This window comes from Schistocerca americana, chromosome 1, assembly GCF_021461395.2.
Source record: "Schistocerca americana isolate TAMUIC-IGC-003095 chromosome 1, iqSchAmer2.1, whole genome shotgun sequence".
In the NCBI taxonomy this organism is placed as follows: domain Eukaryota; kingdom Metazoa; phylum Arthropoda; class Insecta; order Orthoptera; family Acrididae; genus Schistocerca; species Schistocerca americana.
The window spans coordinates 208006243-208022605 of NC_060119.1; the positions used below are offsets into that span (position 1 = coordinate 208006243).

General features: G+C 39.1%; 1 protein-coding gene across 1 annotated transcript in view; it reads right to left on the reverse strand.

Annotated features, from left to right (window-relative positions):
• Positions 1 to 16363, reverse strand: part of LOC124595405 — a 70490-nt gene that overhangs the window by 24537 nt on the left and 29590 nt on the right. The window contains exon 3 of the mRNA XM_047134169.1: positions 10637 to 10787. Coding sequence (XP_046990125.1) covers positions 10637 to 10787 — 151 coding nt within the window. The remainder of the gene's footprint in view (positions 1 to 10636; positions 10788 to 16363) is intronic.

Sequence of the window (16363 nt, forward strand, 5' to 3'; positions counted from 1 at the left end):
ATCATTTTTCCCCTCATTCTCTTTATAAGTGAAACAGGAAAGGAATGACTGGTAGTGGTATATGGTACCCTCTGCCACGCACCGTACAGTGGCTTGCACAGTATGTAGATGTACACTGTTGTAATTTGTTATATAGTTAATCAGTTAATGTGTCATACATTTTATCTAAGTTAAATAATCCTCTAATTTTAGTCCTAAAGCAAATATCAACAATTGTCATTCACGTTTGGAAACTGAGATACTCTGTAGATGCACTAGTTTAGAATCTTTGATCTGACAAAAATTTCACCACCACACATATTTATCTTTAAATCTGATGATGGTGTAACTGGAAAAAAAGTTTGTAAAATAAATAATAAATATTGTGGACCATTACACAGTGCTGTGAGTGTTTTCATTCATAATCAATAAACATTTGTTGAAGTTTTCTTGAAAAAATGTTAAAACAAATATCACAGTGTCATTACAGTTATCAAATTGATAAAGAGAGGGCATTCAAGTAGCTCATGTCAAATATTTTGAACCAAAATAATTCATGTTGAATACCTTGAAGTAAATTTATTGAGAAATGTTGAACCGTGAATTTTTAGGCCACACCTTTTAATGATATTCTGAACATATACTCTTTTAATATGGTGCTCTCTAGGTCATAGTTTTTTGAAAGCCTGGAAGTTAATCTATTTGAATTTCTTAAAAACATATATATAATGGCAACAAATAGACCTGATGTCTTTGAGGATGTCCACATTGAAACTGGTATTAGTGACCATGATGAAGTTATGGCAACAATGATTACCAAAGTGCAAAGGACATCTAAAATATGCAGAAAGATATGTATGTTCAATAACCTAGATGAAAAATCAGTAGTGTCATATCTCAATGAGGAACTTGAAACTTTCAGCACAGTTCAGGAGCATGTAGAGGAACTCTGGCTCGAGTCTAAGAGAATAGTTGACCACTCAGTGGATAGATATGTACCTAGTAGAACAGCTCATAATGGGAGGGGACCTCTATGGTATAGAGTCACTGTAAAGAAACTTCTAAAGAAACAGAGATTACTGAATAATAAGTGTAAGACAAAGCGCAGGGTTATAGATACAGAAATGCTGAATGAAACAAGTTTGGCTATCAAGAGAGCAATGTGTGATACTTTCAGTGACTACCGTAGCAGAAAATTGTCAAATAACATTTCACAAAATCAAAGAAATTATTCTGGTTGTATGTAAAGGCTGTTGGTGGCATCGAAGTTAATGTCCAGTCCATAGCAAATGAGACAGGAACTGGAATTGAGAGTAGCAAAGCAAAAGCTGAAACACTTTACTCTATTTTCAAATGTTCCTTTACAAAGGAAAACCCAGGAGACTTGCCCCAATTTGATCTTCATTACTGAAATAAATATTAGTGTCAGTGGGGTTGAGAAACAGCTGAAGTCATTAAAACTGAACAAACTCCCGGCCCCGATGGAATCCCTGTCAAATTCTATACTGAGTTTGCGGCTGAGTTAGCCCTTCTTCTAACTACCTTTGACATTGATTTGTTGTAAAATCTTAGAACATATTCTGAGCTCAAACATTATCAGTCTTCTTGAACAGAATGATGCATCAGTGCCAACTTGCATGAATTTCGAAAACGTCAACCATGTGAAACCCATCTCACCCATTTCTCACATGATATACTGAAAGCTTTGGATCAACGCAGCCAGGTAGATGCAGCATTCCTTGATTTCTGAAAAGCATTGGCTCAGTACTGCACCTACACTTATTGTCAAAAGTACGATCATATGGGGTATCAAGTGAAATTTGTGACTGGATTCAGGATTTTTTGGTAGGGAGGACACAGCATGTTATCTTGGATGGCGAGTCACTGTCAGATGTAGAAGTAACTTCAGGTGTGCCCCAGGGAAGCGTGTTGGGACCTTTGCTGTTCATGTTGTATATTAATGACCTAGCAGACAATACTAATAGTAAAATCAGGCTTTTTGCAGATGATGCAGTTATCTGTAACGATGTACGATCTGAGAGGAGAAGCATAAATATTAAGTCAGATCTTGATAACATTTCTACACAGTGCAAAGATTGGCATATTGCTCTAAATGTTCAGAAATGTTAGATTTTTGCACTTCACGAAATGAAAAAATGTATTATCCTATGACTATATTCAAATGGCAAACTCATACAAATACCTGGGTGTAACACTTTGTAGGAATATGAAATGGAATGATCAAATAGGTTAGGCTGTTGGTAAAGCAGTTGGTAGAGTTCAATTTATTGGTAGGATACTGGGGAAGTGCATTCAGTCTACAAAAGAGATTGCTTACAAATCACTCACGCTTATTAGATAGCATTAACAAGGGATATTGAACGTATACAGAGAAGGGCAGCATGAATGGACAAAGATTTGTTTAATATGTAGGAGAGTGTCACAGAGATACTGAAGGAACTGAACTGGCAGACTCTTGAAGACAGGTGTAAACTATCCTGAGAATGTCTGTTAACAAAGTTTCAAGAATCGGCTTTAAATGATTACTCTAGGGATAGACTACAACCCCCTTATGTATTGATAACATACGGATCATGAGGATAAGATTAGAATAATTACTGCCTACACAGAGGCATTCAAACAATCATTCTTCTCACACTCCATACATGAATGGAACAGGAAGAAAGCCTAATAACTGGTACAATGGGGCATACCCCCTGCCATGCACCTCAGGGTGGTTAGCAGAGTATGGATGTAAATGTATAAGTTTATAAAGAAAGTGATGGCAAGGTTGTACAAGGAACAAGCACATTACAGTCTGTGGACTTGCTTCCCATTTTATGGCAGATTATAAATTCCATTATTGAAATACTTAATGTTGATAGTAGTGACAGAGTATATCCTAAAAAAGAGAAGATATGCAACATGAAGATTACTTTACATGTGGGAAGAAGTCAAAACCAAATGAACTTACATTCCATCAGTAAGGTAGATGTGAGTATTCTGATGCCTTCCAAAACAATCTTCATAATAACTATGTCACCAAATCTACAGCATGACATTAAGCTTCTTGATGCCAATAACCTGTAGTGTGTTTACCACATAATCAGTTGCAGGTAGTGCTGTAGAGAATAGTAGAATATTTACAGATGCTGCAGTACACAAAATCAGCCCCCCCCCCTTCCCCCAAACACACTCCACTGTGTTACCTTTAACCAAATAAGTTATCATCAGAATTCTTTTGGGTATGGTGATCCTTGATGATGTAAAATATAGTGTTGCTACAGGATGAAGAAAGAGGCAAAAAGAGAGAAGAAGGATTAGGGTTTAATGTCTCAATGGAAATTACATCATTAGTGAGTACAAGCTCAGATTTAGGAATGTTGAGGAAGAAAATTGGCTGTTTCCTTTTAAAGAAAAAAAAACCATCCTACATGTATCTCCTGTAAGTTGGGTAAACCAAGATTTCTGTTAACCTTTTAACAATAGTAAAGGTTATGTAGAAGGTACAGTCTTTAAGTATTTCACAAATGCCATAATGGGACTTATCTGGTTGCTGGATAGGCAGATGGGGATTTGAATTGCTGTCTTCTCTCCCCCCCCCCCCCCCCCCCCCCCCCACTACTACTACACACACATAGAAAGGCAAGCCCAATTTCTTACAACTGAAAAGAAAGGAACAAGATTAAAGGAGCACTTAGAACCTGAATTGAAAGAGATTTAATGGAGATGCAAACTTCAATGAAATGACACCACTTAGAAGTAAAAAGCATGCTCAGTAACTGGAAATGAAAGAAATTAATTAGGCCTTAACACAAAATATCGAAAGAGGCCTCACTGACTTTTGTAGAACAATTGAGAGCATATAAACTGTGTGGAGTGAATTGTACACTCAATGGCAATAATACTTAAATAATGACAAACATCAATTTACAGCTAACATGAAGGGAACTGAAAGGTCAGTTAGTGAATACATGTATGAGCTAATTAATTACCACATTAAAGGACACTGAACCAGAAGTTACAAATGTGTACATTATTTGAAACACAAAAAGTCTGAAATGTATGATGGCATTGTGTAGCCAGTAATGAATGCCTGAATGCAGTCATTAACTGGCTTAAAACATAGGCAGAAAAACCTGAACAAAGCCAGTCCAATGAATGAGTCATTAATTTGAATGGCTCAACAGAAATATTTTAGCATTGTAGTCTTCTTATGAAAACCAATTTATTTACCAAGATCACCATTTTAACACAATTACTAGATTGCTAATTTTGGCAATGCATACTGCCATCTTCAGATACAGGGTGTGGTAGTTACAACATACAATGCTTAAACTATTCTGTCACAACAGGATTATACAATATGCTAAGTACAGTCCTAATGTGATGGAAGGGTTTAAGCATTGTATGGTGTAACTACCAATGCCTGGTTTTACGGATCTGAAGATGGCAATACATACTGATAATTTCACAAGAAAACTGGAGTACAAATTTATGGACTGCCTCATGCTCTGAATGAATCTGTTACATTGCACTATTTTATGTTTACAATAAAAACAATATCTGGAATCAAATGTTCATTGCATTTAATCCCTGCAAGAAAAAGATACAGCCAGAAATATTAATCAGCTCCTTTTTAGGAGTGTTTCTGGCTTCCTGGAACAAAATTCAAAAAATTAAATGTATATCAGCATATACACATAGAGGTGCAGTGCTAGAGCAACCAAAACGTCACAGTCACCCAAATAATACTAAAATTTTGAAATAGCCAATTAGTAGGTACTCTCTATGGGCTAATATATGGTACCTGATGAGCCTTGAAAGTAGGAGATAGGGTGTATGATGGTGTACCGAGAAAACAAGGTAAGATTAAGAAGCCAGGAAAAACTGAATTACAGGAGCTGCACCTACAGTTCCATGATAACTTTCATGAAAATTATTCTATACTAACAAATTAAGAACCCAAACTTAAGATAAACCCCCATGAGCCTTTTTGGTCAAACCCTACTCTATTCTTCTCACCAAGCGTGCAGCAGTAGGCAAAGTAGTCAACCCAATCAACAGCCCACTAACTGTTTTCTTAAAACACAATGATGCAATATGCCTGGTTGTGGACAGTTGTGCTACTCGTAAGATACTATTACCTACCGGAAGAAGGCTGGAGAGCTTGGAGGAACAAAGTCTGTGGCTCTATAGAGTGAAGTACCTATCCAACAGTATCTTGAGAACATCATAGTTGCAAATTCCTTAGGCAGCAGAATCAAGGCAATACACTGTTTTTCTACATGTAGCAGCAGCCAGAAACTGAAAGCTTTTCTTTGTGGTTCAAATGAGTATATGAGACCAGACAATGTCACATCTAGATCAGGTACTAGGACTGAAGCAAATAGAGATGACTTAGATGAGGTGTTAACAGGTACAACTGCTTAGGTGGAATACATCAATTTGTGCCTTGTTGAATATGGGGATAGCTATTAACTTGAAAAAGAAAATCAATTTTGGAAGAAATCAAATATAATATTTTTGGTATAAGTTATTATGCCAGAAGGCATACCACCCAACTAAAATAAGATCACTGTTATATGAAATTTAACATAACATTAAACTAAGTTTCAGTTAAAATCCTTTAAACATTGGTGTAACTTATACTGACACTTCATAGTTACCTGAGGACTTCACAGTGAGGTGCTGTGCAAGTTGTGTAAAACCATGCTATATATAATGACTGAAGGAAAGAAGGTTAGAGTTTAATGTTCTGTCAAAAGTGTGGAATATGAGATGTGATAAAAAAATAATGGGAATGTTTGCTTTTCTAAAATAATATTTATTTATTCATCAACATCAACTTTGTCCCCTTTAGTGTAACCCCCTCAGACATAACACACTTGTGCCATCACTTTTTCCAGTCTTAGAAGCACTTCTGGAACTCACTTTTCATTATGGAAAATCCAGGATGTAATGTAACAATATTATCAAAATTTCGTTGGTATTCACCATACAGGGGAGATGCTGAGTCGCAGATAGGCACAACAAAAAGACTGTCACAAATTAGCTTTTGGCCAGTACATCCTTCATCAAAAATAAATGACACACACACACACACACACACACACACACAAACACATACACACACACTTTTGCAAATGCACCTCATACACACAGGAGTGCTCAGTCGCTGGCAACTGAAGCAACCCTGCAAGCAGCAGCACCAGTACATGAGTACATGATGGGAGTGGCGATTGAGTGAGGGCCAGGAGGAGGCTAGGGTGGGGAGGGGGAGGGATAGTAGGGTGGGGGTGGAGGACAGTGAAATGCTGCTGTGGAGCACACCGGGATGAGGTGGGGTTATGTGCAGTTGCGAAGTTAGACGGATGGCGGGGGAGAGGTGGGGGGGAGGGGGGGGATAGCCGAAAAGAAGAGAAGTAAAAAGACTCAGTGCGATGGTGGAATGAAGGCTTTGTAGTGCTGGAATGGGAAAAGGTAAGGGGCTGGTATGGGTGAGGACAATGACTAACAAAGGTTGAGGACGGGAGAGTTACAGAAACAAAGGATATATTGCACGGAAAGTTCCCACCTGCGCAATTCAGAAAAGCTAGTGTTGGTGGGAAGGATCCATTTGGCACAGGCTGTGAAGCAGTCATTGAAATGAAGGGTATCATGTTGGGCAGCATGCTCAGCAAAAGAGTGGTCCACTTGTTTCTTGGCCACAGCTTGTCGGAGGCCATTCATGTGGAAAGTTTGTTAGTTGTCATGCCCACATAGAATGCAGGACAGTGGTTACAACTGAGCTTTTAGATCACATGGCTCATTTCACAGGTACCCCTGCCTTTGATGGGATAGGTGATGTTTGTGACCAGACTGGAGTAGGTGATGGTGGGAGGATGTATGGGATATGAGCCATGAGGTAAGGGATTTGGAGCAGGGGTTGTGTAGGGATGGACGAGTGTATTGTGTAGGTTCAGTGGACGTTGGTATACCACTGTGGGAGGGGTGGGAAGGATAGTGGGCAGGACATTTTTCATTTCAGGGCATGATGAGAGGTAGTCCAAACCCTGGCACAGAATATAATTCAATTGCTCCAGTCCTGGATGGTACTGAGTTAAGAGGGGAATTCTCTTCTGTGGCTGGACGGTGAGACTTTGGGAGATGGTGGGAGACTGGAAAGATAAGGCACGGGAGATTTGTTTTTGTACAAGGTTGGGAGGATAATTATGGTCCCTGAAAGATTCAGTGGGACCCTCGGTATATTTCGAGAGGGATCACTTGTCACTGCAGATGTGATGACCACAGGTAGTTATGCTGTATGGAATGGACTTCTTGGTATGGAACTGGTGGCAGCTGTCGAAGTGGAGGAATTTCTGGTGGTTAGCAGGTCTGATATGGACAGAAGTACTGATGTAGCCATCTTTGAGGTGGAGGTAAACATCTAGGAAGGTGGCTTATTGGGCTGAGTAGGATCAGGTGAAGCAAATGGGGGAGAAACGGTAGAGATTCTGGAGGAATATGGATAGGGTGTTCTCACCATCGATCCAGACTGCAAAGATGTCATCAGTGAATCTGAACCAGATGAGGGGTTTAGGATTATGGGTGTTTAGGAAGGATCCTCTAGATGGCCCATGAATAGGTTGGCATAGTATGATCCCTTACGGATGCCCTTAGCTGTACCCCAGATTTGTTTGTAAGTAATGCTTTCACAGGGAAGTAATTTTGGGCAATTATATAGTTGATCATGGCGACTAAGAATGGGGTTGTAGGTTTGGGATCTATCGGGCATTAGGAAAAGTAGTGTTCAATAGTGGTAAGGCCATGGGCATTAGGGATGTTAGTGTAAAGGGAGGCGGCAGGGCAGCATGTGGTAAAGGGACAGGAACTGTGGAGAGTTGGTGGAGGAAATGGTTGGTATCTTTTATATAGGAGGGTAGGTTCCAGGTAATAGGTTGAAATTGTTGGTCTATGAGAGCAGAGATTCTCTCAGTGGGGGCACAGCAACTGACCACAATTGGACCTCCTGAGTGGTTGGGTTTATGGACTTAGAAGGCACGTAGAAGGTTGGAGTATGGGGAGTGGTAGAGGTGAGCACAGAAATGAACTCTGTGGACAGGTTCTGGAATGGGTCTAGGGATTTGAGGAGTGACTGGAGGTCCTACTGGATTTCTGGAATGGGGTCGCTGTGACAAGGTTTGTAACTGGATGTATCTGACAGGTGGCGGAGTCCTTCTGCCAGGTAATACTTGCAGTTCAAAACAACAGTGGTGGATCCTTTGTTCGCAGGTGGGATTATCAGGTTGGGATCAGTTTTTAGATGGTGTACTGCAGTTCTTCCTGTGGATGTAAGGTTAGTCTGTATGTTGAATGATTTGGGGAATGATGGTCAGGGAAAGCTCAAGGTTAAGAAATTATGGAAAGTTAACAGGGAGTGATTTGGGGGCAGCAGGGTTGGATCACAGTTGGATGTAGTAGTTAGGCAGTGTCCAATATTGGTCTTGTTGAGTCTGATTGGTAGGGTTGGTGACGAAAAAGTGTTTCCACTATAGGGATTGGGAGAAGGCGAGAAGGTCTTTAACAAATGGTGCATGGTTGAATATGGGAGTGGGGCAAAAGGTGAAGCCTTTGGAAAGGACTGATATTTCTGTGGGGCTAAGTCTTCTGGAGGAAAGGTTCATGACTGTGTTTCAGCTCTGTTTTGGTTCTGGATTTTGTGTGGTAGTGGAAGGGTGTTTTGGAGGGTACGGTAAATTTAGTAGCTCTGCGATATAGGATTTGTCAGCTATCTGCCTATCTGCAGATCAGCATCTCCGCTATATGGTGAGTAACAACCTTCCTTTCATAATATTGTCACTTTTCATTTTGGTGTTCAGCACTTCAGTGATTCTGTTTCTATCACATGAGTGGTGGGAAACAACATCCTTTCATGGTTCTCTTCCACCTTGGGAACAGAAAGAGGTCGCAGGAGGCCTGTCTGGTGAATAACATGGTGAAGTAAACTAATGGGTTTGCTTTTTGGCAAAAAAAACCACAAACAAGCATTGAGGTACACACAGAAGCATTATCATGATGCAGTTTTCACAAGTGGTTTTACCATAATACTGGTTGCTTTCATTAGATTGCTTCATACAAGCAGCTCATTACTAGCATGTAGTATTCCTTACTGACCATACAACAATAAGGCAGGGACTCATGATTCACTATCCCATTGTAATGGAAGAAAACAGTGAGAAGAATCTTCCCATGTGATCAAACTTATCAAATTTTTTTCAGTCTTGGCTCTTCAGGCAGATCCACTGGGATGATTAGGCCTTGGTTTCAACAACATACCCACACACCCATGTTTCATCACACGTTATAGCCTTCTTTAGAAGTTCTGGATTGTTGTTGACTTCATTCAACAGTTCCTGAATGATGCCTGTTTGAAGTCATTTTTGATTGAAATTCAACAATTTTGGAACAAACATTCCTGTTACACATTTCTTGCTCAAAACAGATGAGAAAATAGCTTGGCATGCACCAAAGGATATGTTGACTTTATCAGCAACCTCTCTTATGGTGATCTTGTGACTTGACAGAACCATGAACTATTCTCCTTACTTCTTCCACATTGTCATCAGTAACTGATGTACTAGGGCGTTCAGGATGGTCGTCATCTTCAAGAGCTTCTCAACCCTCTTTGAAATGTTTATACCACTCACAAACTCTTGCCTTACTCATAGTAGATTGCAAAAATCCACAGTCAACATTTCCAATGTGGTGCCGCATTTTATTGCATTTTTCAAGCAAAATTTAATGCAGAACCCTTGACCCATCTTTTTTTAAAGTAAAAATTCACCAAGCTCTCAAAAACACGTGTAACCATTTTGACTATCAACAATAAACTAAATATTCAGAACAGCTCAATATGCAAACATGCATCAGGGACATGTGTACCAACAAGATAAAACTGAAAATCAAATGTATAAACCTCACAAAATTAAAAAATTCCCTTTAATTTTTTATGACACTTTGTATAATCACTGAGGAATGTGAGACACCTTCTATAAACATAAAAGATTACCCCTCTCATGTAAGACCTAAGAGAAGACTTTTGCTTGGATACAGATGTGTTGATAGTTGGCCTGGAGGCATGTCTACTGCCGTGTCAAACTGTGATTCAAATTACTGCCTTTACAAGTATCGTGAACATCTTGGAAGAAGGTTTATGCAGTCATAGGAGCAGAAGCCATTGTTTGAGGATTTAAAAAATTCATATATTTTAGGTTTCAGATTTTCAGGACACACTGGTTTCAGAGTAAGGCAGTGACATGCTTCCTCCAATAGGAAAGGAAGGAAGACTAGGGTTCAATGACCGATCAATAATGAGGTCACTAGAGGTGGAGTGCAGGCTGAGATAGGATAAAGATGGGAAATACAACAAGTTGTGTCCTATTTTAAAAGACAAAAATGTGCTCACTTAAGGCCTTAGTCCGCTGAGAAGCCATTCTTTTATCAAAGTTACGTCATGCACTTGTATGACCCTAGTATATAAAGTTTTGGATACTGTGTCTTGCTTAACTTGCTGAATGGAGGCATATAAGAAGCAAAGAATGTATTAGCACATTATTAATATACTGTTTCAAAATAAAATACCTTTCATAACATAAACAATGGAAATATACATTACCTAAGGGCATGTATGATAGTTGACAATGACATAAACCCTGCTGCTACCGGCACTACAATCCCAACATACAGCAGTGAAATGACTGTGACAACAGGTAAACCATAGCTGCGTGCTGCCAGTGGAAACATCAGAAGTACTGCCAACATGCAACCTGAATGCAAATGGAAATTTACAGTTATCCAAACTTTAAAATTAACACTACATCTATAAAAGATTACCATAACTGTAGGCTTAGTAAAGAAAAAGTAAAGTCATATTTCATCTTGTGTATGAAATTATAAGGCTCAAATAATGTGTGATAGAGAACCTTCTAAAATTTCTTGATTTTTCAAGAAAATTTTCCATGATTTCTTTCCTTCCTCCAGCTTGTCCTGTACTATTTCCAACAAAATGCACTTCTGCACCTGCATCTACATTATGTAGACATCATCCAATTCATTTTCCACACTACTTTTTCATCGTGCTCTAGATACACTATTTCTATTTAGTTCATTGCTGGGGACTGATGACCTCAGAAGTTAAGTCCCTTAGTGCTCAGAGCCATTTGAACCATTTTTTTTTCATTGCCAATACTTCATGTTTTGTTTCTTTCTAAACATTTATACTTAGTAGCCTTGCCAGCAAAAAATGAAATCCAACATTATGAATTCTCGATAAAAGAATCTGAGGCACTCACACCATGTCAGTCATTTTATACACCATTTTTTGTTCATTGGTGTTTGTTTCTTCTGAAGGCCAATGATAATATTCTTTTCCCACAGTTTCACTATAACAGTCCAAGTTCTTTATCACCAATTGTGGCAATGTGGCAAAGCCATTATTTTGACATTGTAGAACACTAAACTAATCCCCCAACAATACTTTCATTTGTATGACATGAATGTTACTTAACACAGTCTTTAGTTCAGTGGAAAGTTAAATTTTTTGTGTATTATTGGTAACTACTGTAAAAAGTCTGTAGCAGTTTTGGTTCAACAGGCAGTTATTAGCTATATCTTTGAAAGCACAACTACTTCATTCTTTGATGAATTCCTTATTGCTTTTATTTTTTGTTCCACATTGAAAAATATCATAGGCAAAGTAAATAAAGTAACAATATGCATTTGCAGAAGTTAATATTCTTCACAATTCATGACTTTTTACAGTCACTCACTACCGTAATTGGATCACAATAGCATTTACTTGTCATTTTGAGAATATAAAAAGCCATCTCCTGGAGTTTGCACATAGATATAGATATAGTTTACAATGAAACACAAATTTCATGTTTGGTTACTTAACAACAATTTATTGTATACTATTTGGTTCATTTCAGTTTGTTTCAAAGATAACCTCAGCTATGAATCTAATAGGGTTTTTGAGAACTTTGTCATGGGACAGGATTTCAACTAAGTTGTGATATACAGAATGCAAAATTAAGTACCCTTGTTTCTGATATGAGGTGAAGAACTGCCTCTGGCACTCAACCAAAACTAGTTAATCACTAATATGTCAGAAGTGGTTACAGTCAGATTACAAGAACACAATTACAGCAGCTTTACATAATCTTCTTTTGATCTTAATTAAATGGTCTTTGTTTTGTGGAAAAAATCATTATTGTACCAGAACTGATAAAAAAAGGCTGTGATTCCAAACTTTTACTACAGTGTGACAGAAAAGCCGTTACAAGGCATGTTCAGAAACTAAGTGTACTGTGACCACAATGGTAACGTTGAGTGGTAGAGGGTGGTAACCTGAACAGAGGGAGCATCACAGAAACATGACAGTATGTAAACTCACGTTGCAGTCTTTAGTTGTGTGAAAGATGTCGGAAAGAAATCCTGCCAAGTGCAAGCCACTTGATGTGATCTGCTTTCTATTCCCAGAAGGTATAATGCCTACCAAAATTTTTCTGTTAATCAAAACAGTTTACAGAGAGGATGTTATGATCAGAATGAGTGTGTTTAAGTGGTTTAGGAAGCTTAGTCAAGGCAGAACAAGTGTTTATGACAAAAAGAGGCATAGGAGACCTTTCATTTTGACTAATGAGTTGGTGCAAAAATCAAGAAGACTGTTCATGTAGACCATCAAGAGACAGTGGATGAAATTTCTGCACTGTTTCTACAAGTCTTACACAGGACACTCACAGAAACACTGGGATACAGGAACTGCACACAAATCCCAAAACAGCTGACAGAGCAGCAATAAGAAAAATCGGGCCAATAGTGCCTGCAAGTTCCTTGAGTGACTTGAAATGGAAGGTGAGAATTTTCTGAGCTCTACTGTGACTAGAGATGAAACTTTGGTGGCTCATTACACACCTGAGAACAAAAGACAGTTGTCACATGCTCTGAATCAATTCCTCATCTGCCAAAAATTCAAAACCACCATTTGAGCAAAAAATCATGGCCTCATTGCTTTAGGGCTGAAAAGGCATCATTTTGGTCGAACTTCTGCCTCAGTGGGAGACCATTAACACACAGTGAAGTTATGAGACCCTAAATCAACTCAAAAGGAACATTCAAAATAAAAGGAGGGGAATGCTGATGAGAGGAGGGTGCTTGATGCACAACCCCCTTCCTCACACAGCTTAGCCACCAAGGCCCTCTTGGACTCATTTGGTTGGGGCATTTTAAACCATCACCCATATTCCCCTAACTTAGCACCTTCAGATTATCATCCTTTCACCTCCCTGAAGGCTCATAGGACTGGAATTAAATTTTGAAGCAATGAGTAGGTGCTGAACGAGGTTCTGAAGTGAGGGAAGGAGCTGGTGGGAGAGTTCTTCAAGGAGGGCATATTGAAACTTGTGTCCCAGTACACCACATGCATTGAACATGATGACAATTAGCCAATAAGTATATGAACAATATTCTGTAATTTTTTCAACTACACTTTTTCTAAAAAATATATATATATATATATATATATATATATATATATATATATATATATATATATATATATATATATATATATAAAAAAATCTAGTACACTTACTTTCTGCCATAACTCATATTTAAAATGTGATTTCAAACTTGGTACCACTGTGTCACAATAGGTTGGTTATATTAAATATTTTTTATGAACATTAGCATTCATTTTACTAACACTCAAATGTCAAAACTAATGGTCCAAGCCAAAATCGGGCAGTACATCAACACATTATGACAGAACTTCTGTCAATTTCAATATCACCAAAACCCACTTAAATGAATATTATTTGTACCATTTTGGAGGAATCTGTCAGTTCCCTACAAGTATATGTGTGAATCTTTTTATACTGTTGTGCACAACTCCATCTCTGTCCCCCCCCTCCCCTCACACACACACACCATCCACATCCCAGCGGTAGCACTATTTGCACCACTGTATGTGGTGGCACATACATGTGTTTTTGTGTTCAGAAGCAGCACAATTATGAAAACTGAGTCCTACCTGCTTCCAACAGGTTAGTCTAGCTTTGTAACTGAGTCGCAATGGAAGTCATCCGAGAATGGTCTGCGACAATTTGTTTTCACAGAGCACCTTTCAGCTTGTATGTCCCTATCGCAGTTAATGCATTACATGTACCACAGTGATGATTTGGTTTAGTTTAGTGGTTACTTGAGATTTACAGTTTACAATAATATTATTAATAAAGGACATGGAAACATATAACTTCTGTGAAATTTCTCTTACACACTGCCTAAACTTGAGAACTTCTACAATTATAAATTATTACCATTACTCACTGTGACAGAGCAAATATGTATAATATAACACACTGTGTCTTCTTTCATATGAAGAAACAAAGGCTGAAGTTATACTAAGCGTACTTGTTAAGATTATATAAGATCCACAACAGCTTGGTTACTCAGAGACAAACTCACAACAACATATTAACAAATACTTTCTGTTTTACCAATCCAAAGATTCAATTGCACTAACATAACAAAGATATAAAAACTCATCTAACACATATATGACAACACACTTTGTATTTTTCTTTGTAATGTTAACATTTGCTCAAAAGAAAAATATAAAAGCAAGTACTGAATTTCAAATGGATTTAATCTTCTGCATTCCAAGTCTGTCATACAGCATCTTGAGTGGGACCCTTTTCCATGGTCTGGTTAGTAGATCAGCTAACTGGTTAGACCCACCTATGCATTGTTTGGCTGCAAGTCAACCCTAGAAGCAAACACCCATTTTCTGCAATTTTCTTCCATGAGAATGTTATGAAAAGGAAAGTTGCCACTCACATTTGTACAAGATTAGGAAGATAATTACAGTCTGTGAAGGCTTCAGTGAGACTCTCTTTCCAGTCTCCCACCACCTACCAAATTCCCATCATCCGGTCACAGAGGAGCATTCCCCTTGTAACTCAGTACCACCCAGGACTGGAGCAACTGAATTACATTCTCCGCCAGGGTTTCAACTACCTCTCATTGTACCCTGAAATGAGAAATGTCCTGTCCACCATCCTTCCACCCCTCCCACAGTGGTATATCACCATCCACCAAACCTACACAATATACTTGTCCATCCCTACAGAGCCCCTGCTCCCAACCCCTTACCTCATGGCTCATACCCCTGTAATAGACGTAGATGCAAGACCTGTCCCATACGTTCCCCCACCATCACCTACTCCAGTCCGATCACAAACATCACCTGTTCCATCAAAGGCAGGGCTACCTGTGAAATCTATCATGTTATCTACAAGCTAAACTGCAACCACTGTGCTGCATTCTATGTGTGCATGACTACCAACAAGCTGTCTGTCCACATGAATGGCCACTGACAAACTGTGGCCAAGAAACAAGTGGACCATCTTGCTGCTGAGCATGCTACTCAACACAACGTCCTTCATGTCAATGACTGTTTCACAGCCTGTGCCATATGGATCCTTCCCAAGAACACCAGTTTTTCTGAATTGTGCAGGGGGAACTTTCCCTGCAATACATCCTAATATTCCTGTAACCCTCCTGGCCTCAACCTTCGTTAATCATTGTCCTCACTCATCCAGCCTCTTCCCTGTTCCCATTCTAGCACTACTCAGTCCTCATTCCACCATCACACCCAGTCTTTTTACTTCTCTTCTTTTTCACTGCCCTCTCCCCCCCCCCCCCCCCTCCTCCCCGCCTTTCCCCTGCCCTCTGCCTAACTTGCAGCACTTCACTATTTGCCACCCCTACCCTACTATCCCTCTCCTTCCCCTCCCCAGCCCCCTCCTTACCACCACCCAGTTGCTATTCCCATCATGCACTGGTGCTGCTGCTCACAGTGTGGCTACAGTTGCCTGAGACTGCAGTCATGTGTGTGTGTGTGTGTGTGTGTGTGTGTGTGTGTGTGTGTGTGTGTTCTATTTTTAATGAAGGCCTTACTGGCTGAAAGCTAATTTGTGGCAGTCTGTTTGTTGTGCGTATCTGTGGCCAGCATCTCCGCTATATGGTGAGTGACAACTTCTTTCCTTTTCATGATATTGTTACATTCCATCCTGGATTTTCCATTGTTTGATTTTCTTCTATGAGATGCATCAATTTTGCAAAATCTGTGCACCACTTGGATGCTCAATTAATGCCCAAGTATTATTCAGGAAATTCAATTCTTTTTGAATGGCCTCCAGCCACTAAATTTTATTGCTAGACTACAAAGCTCTAGTATATGAGGTTGTATCCTTTTCCCTGGTGGTAGGAGTTCCAGCCATGTATACACAGTCTCCATTGGTCATCAGTTCTGGATTCTTCTTTTTTGCATTTGCATCTT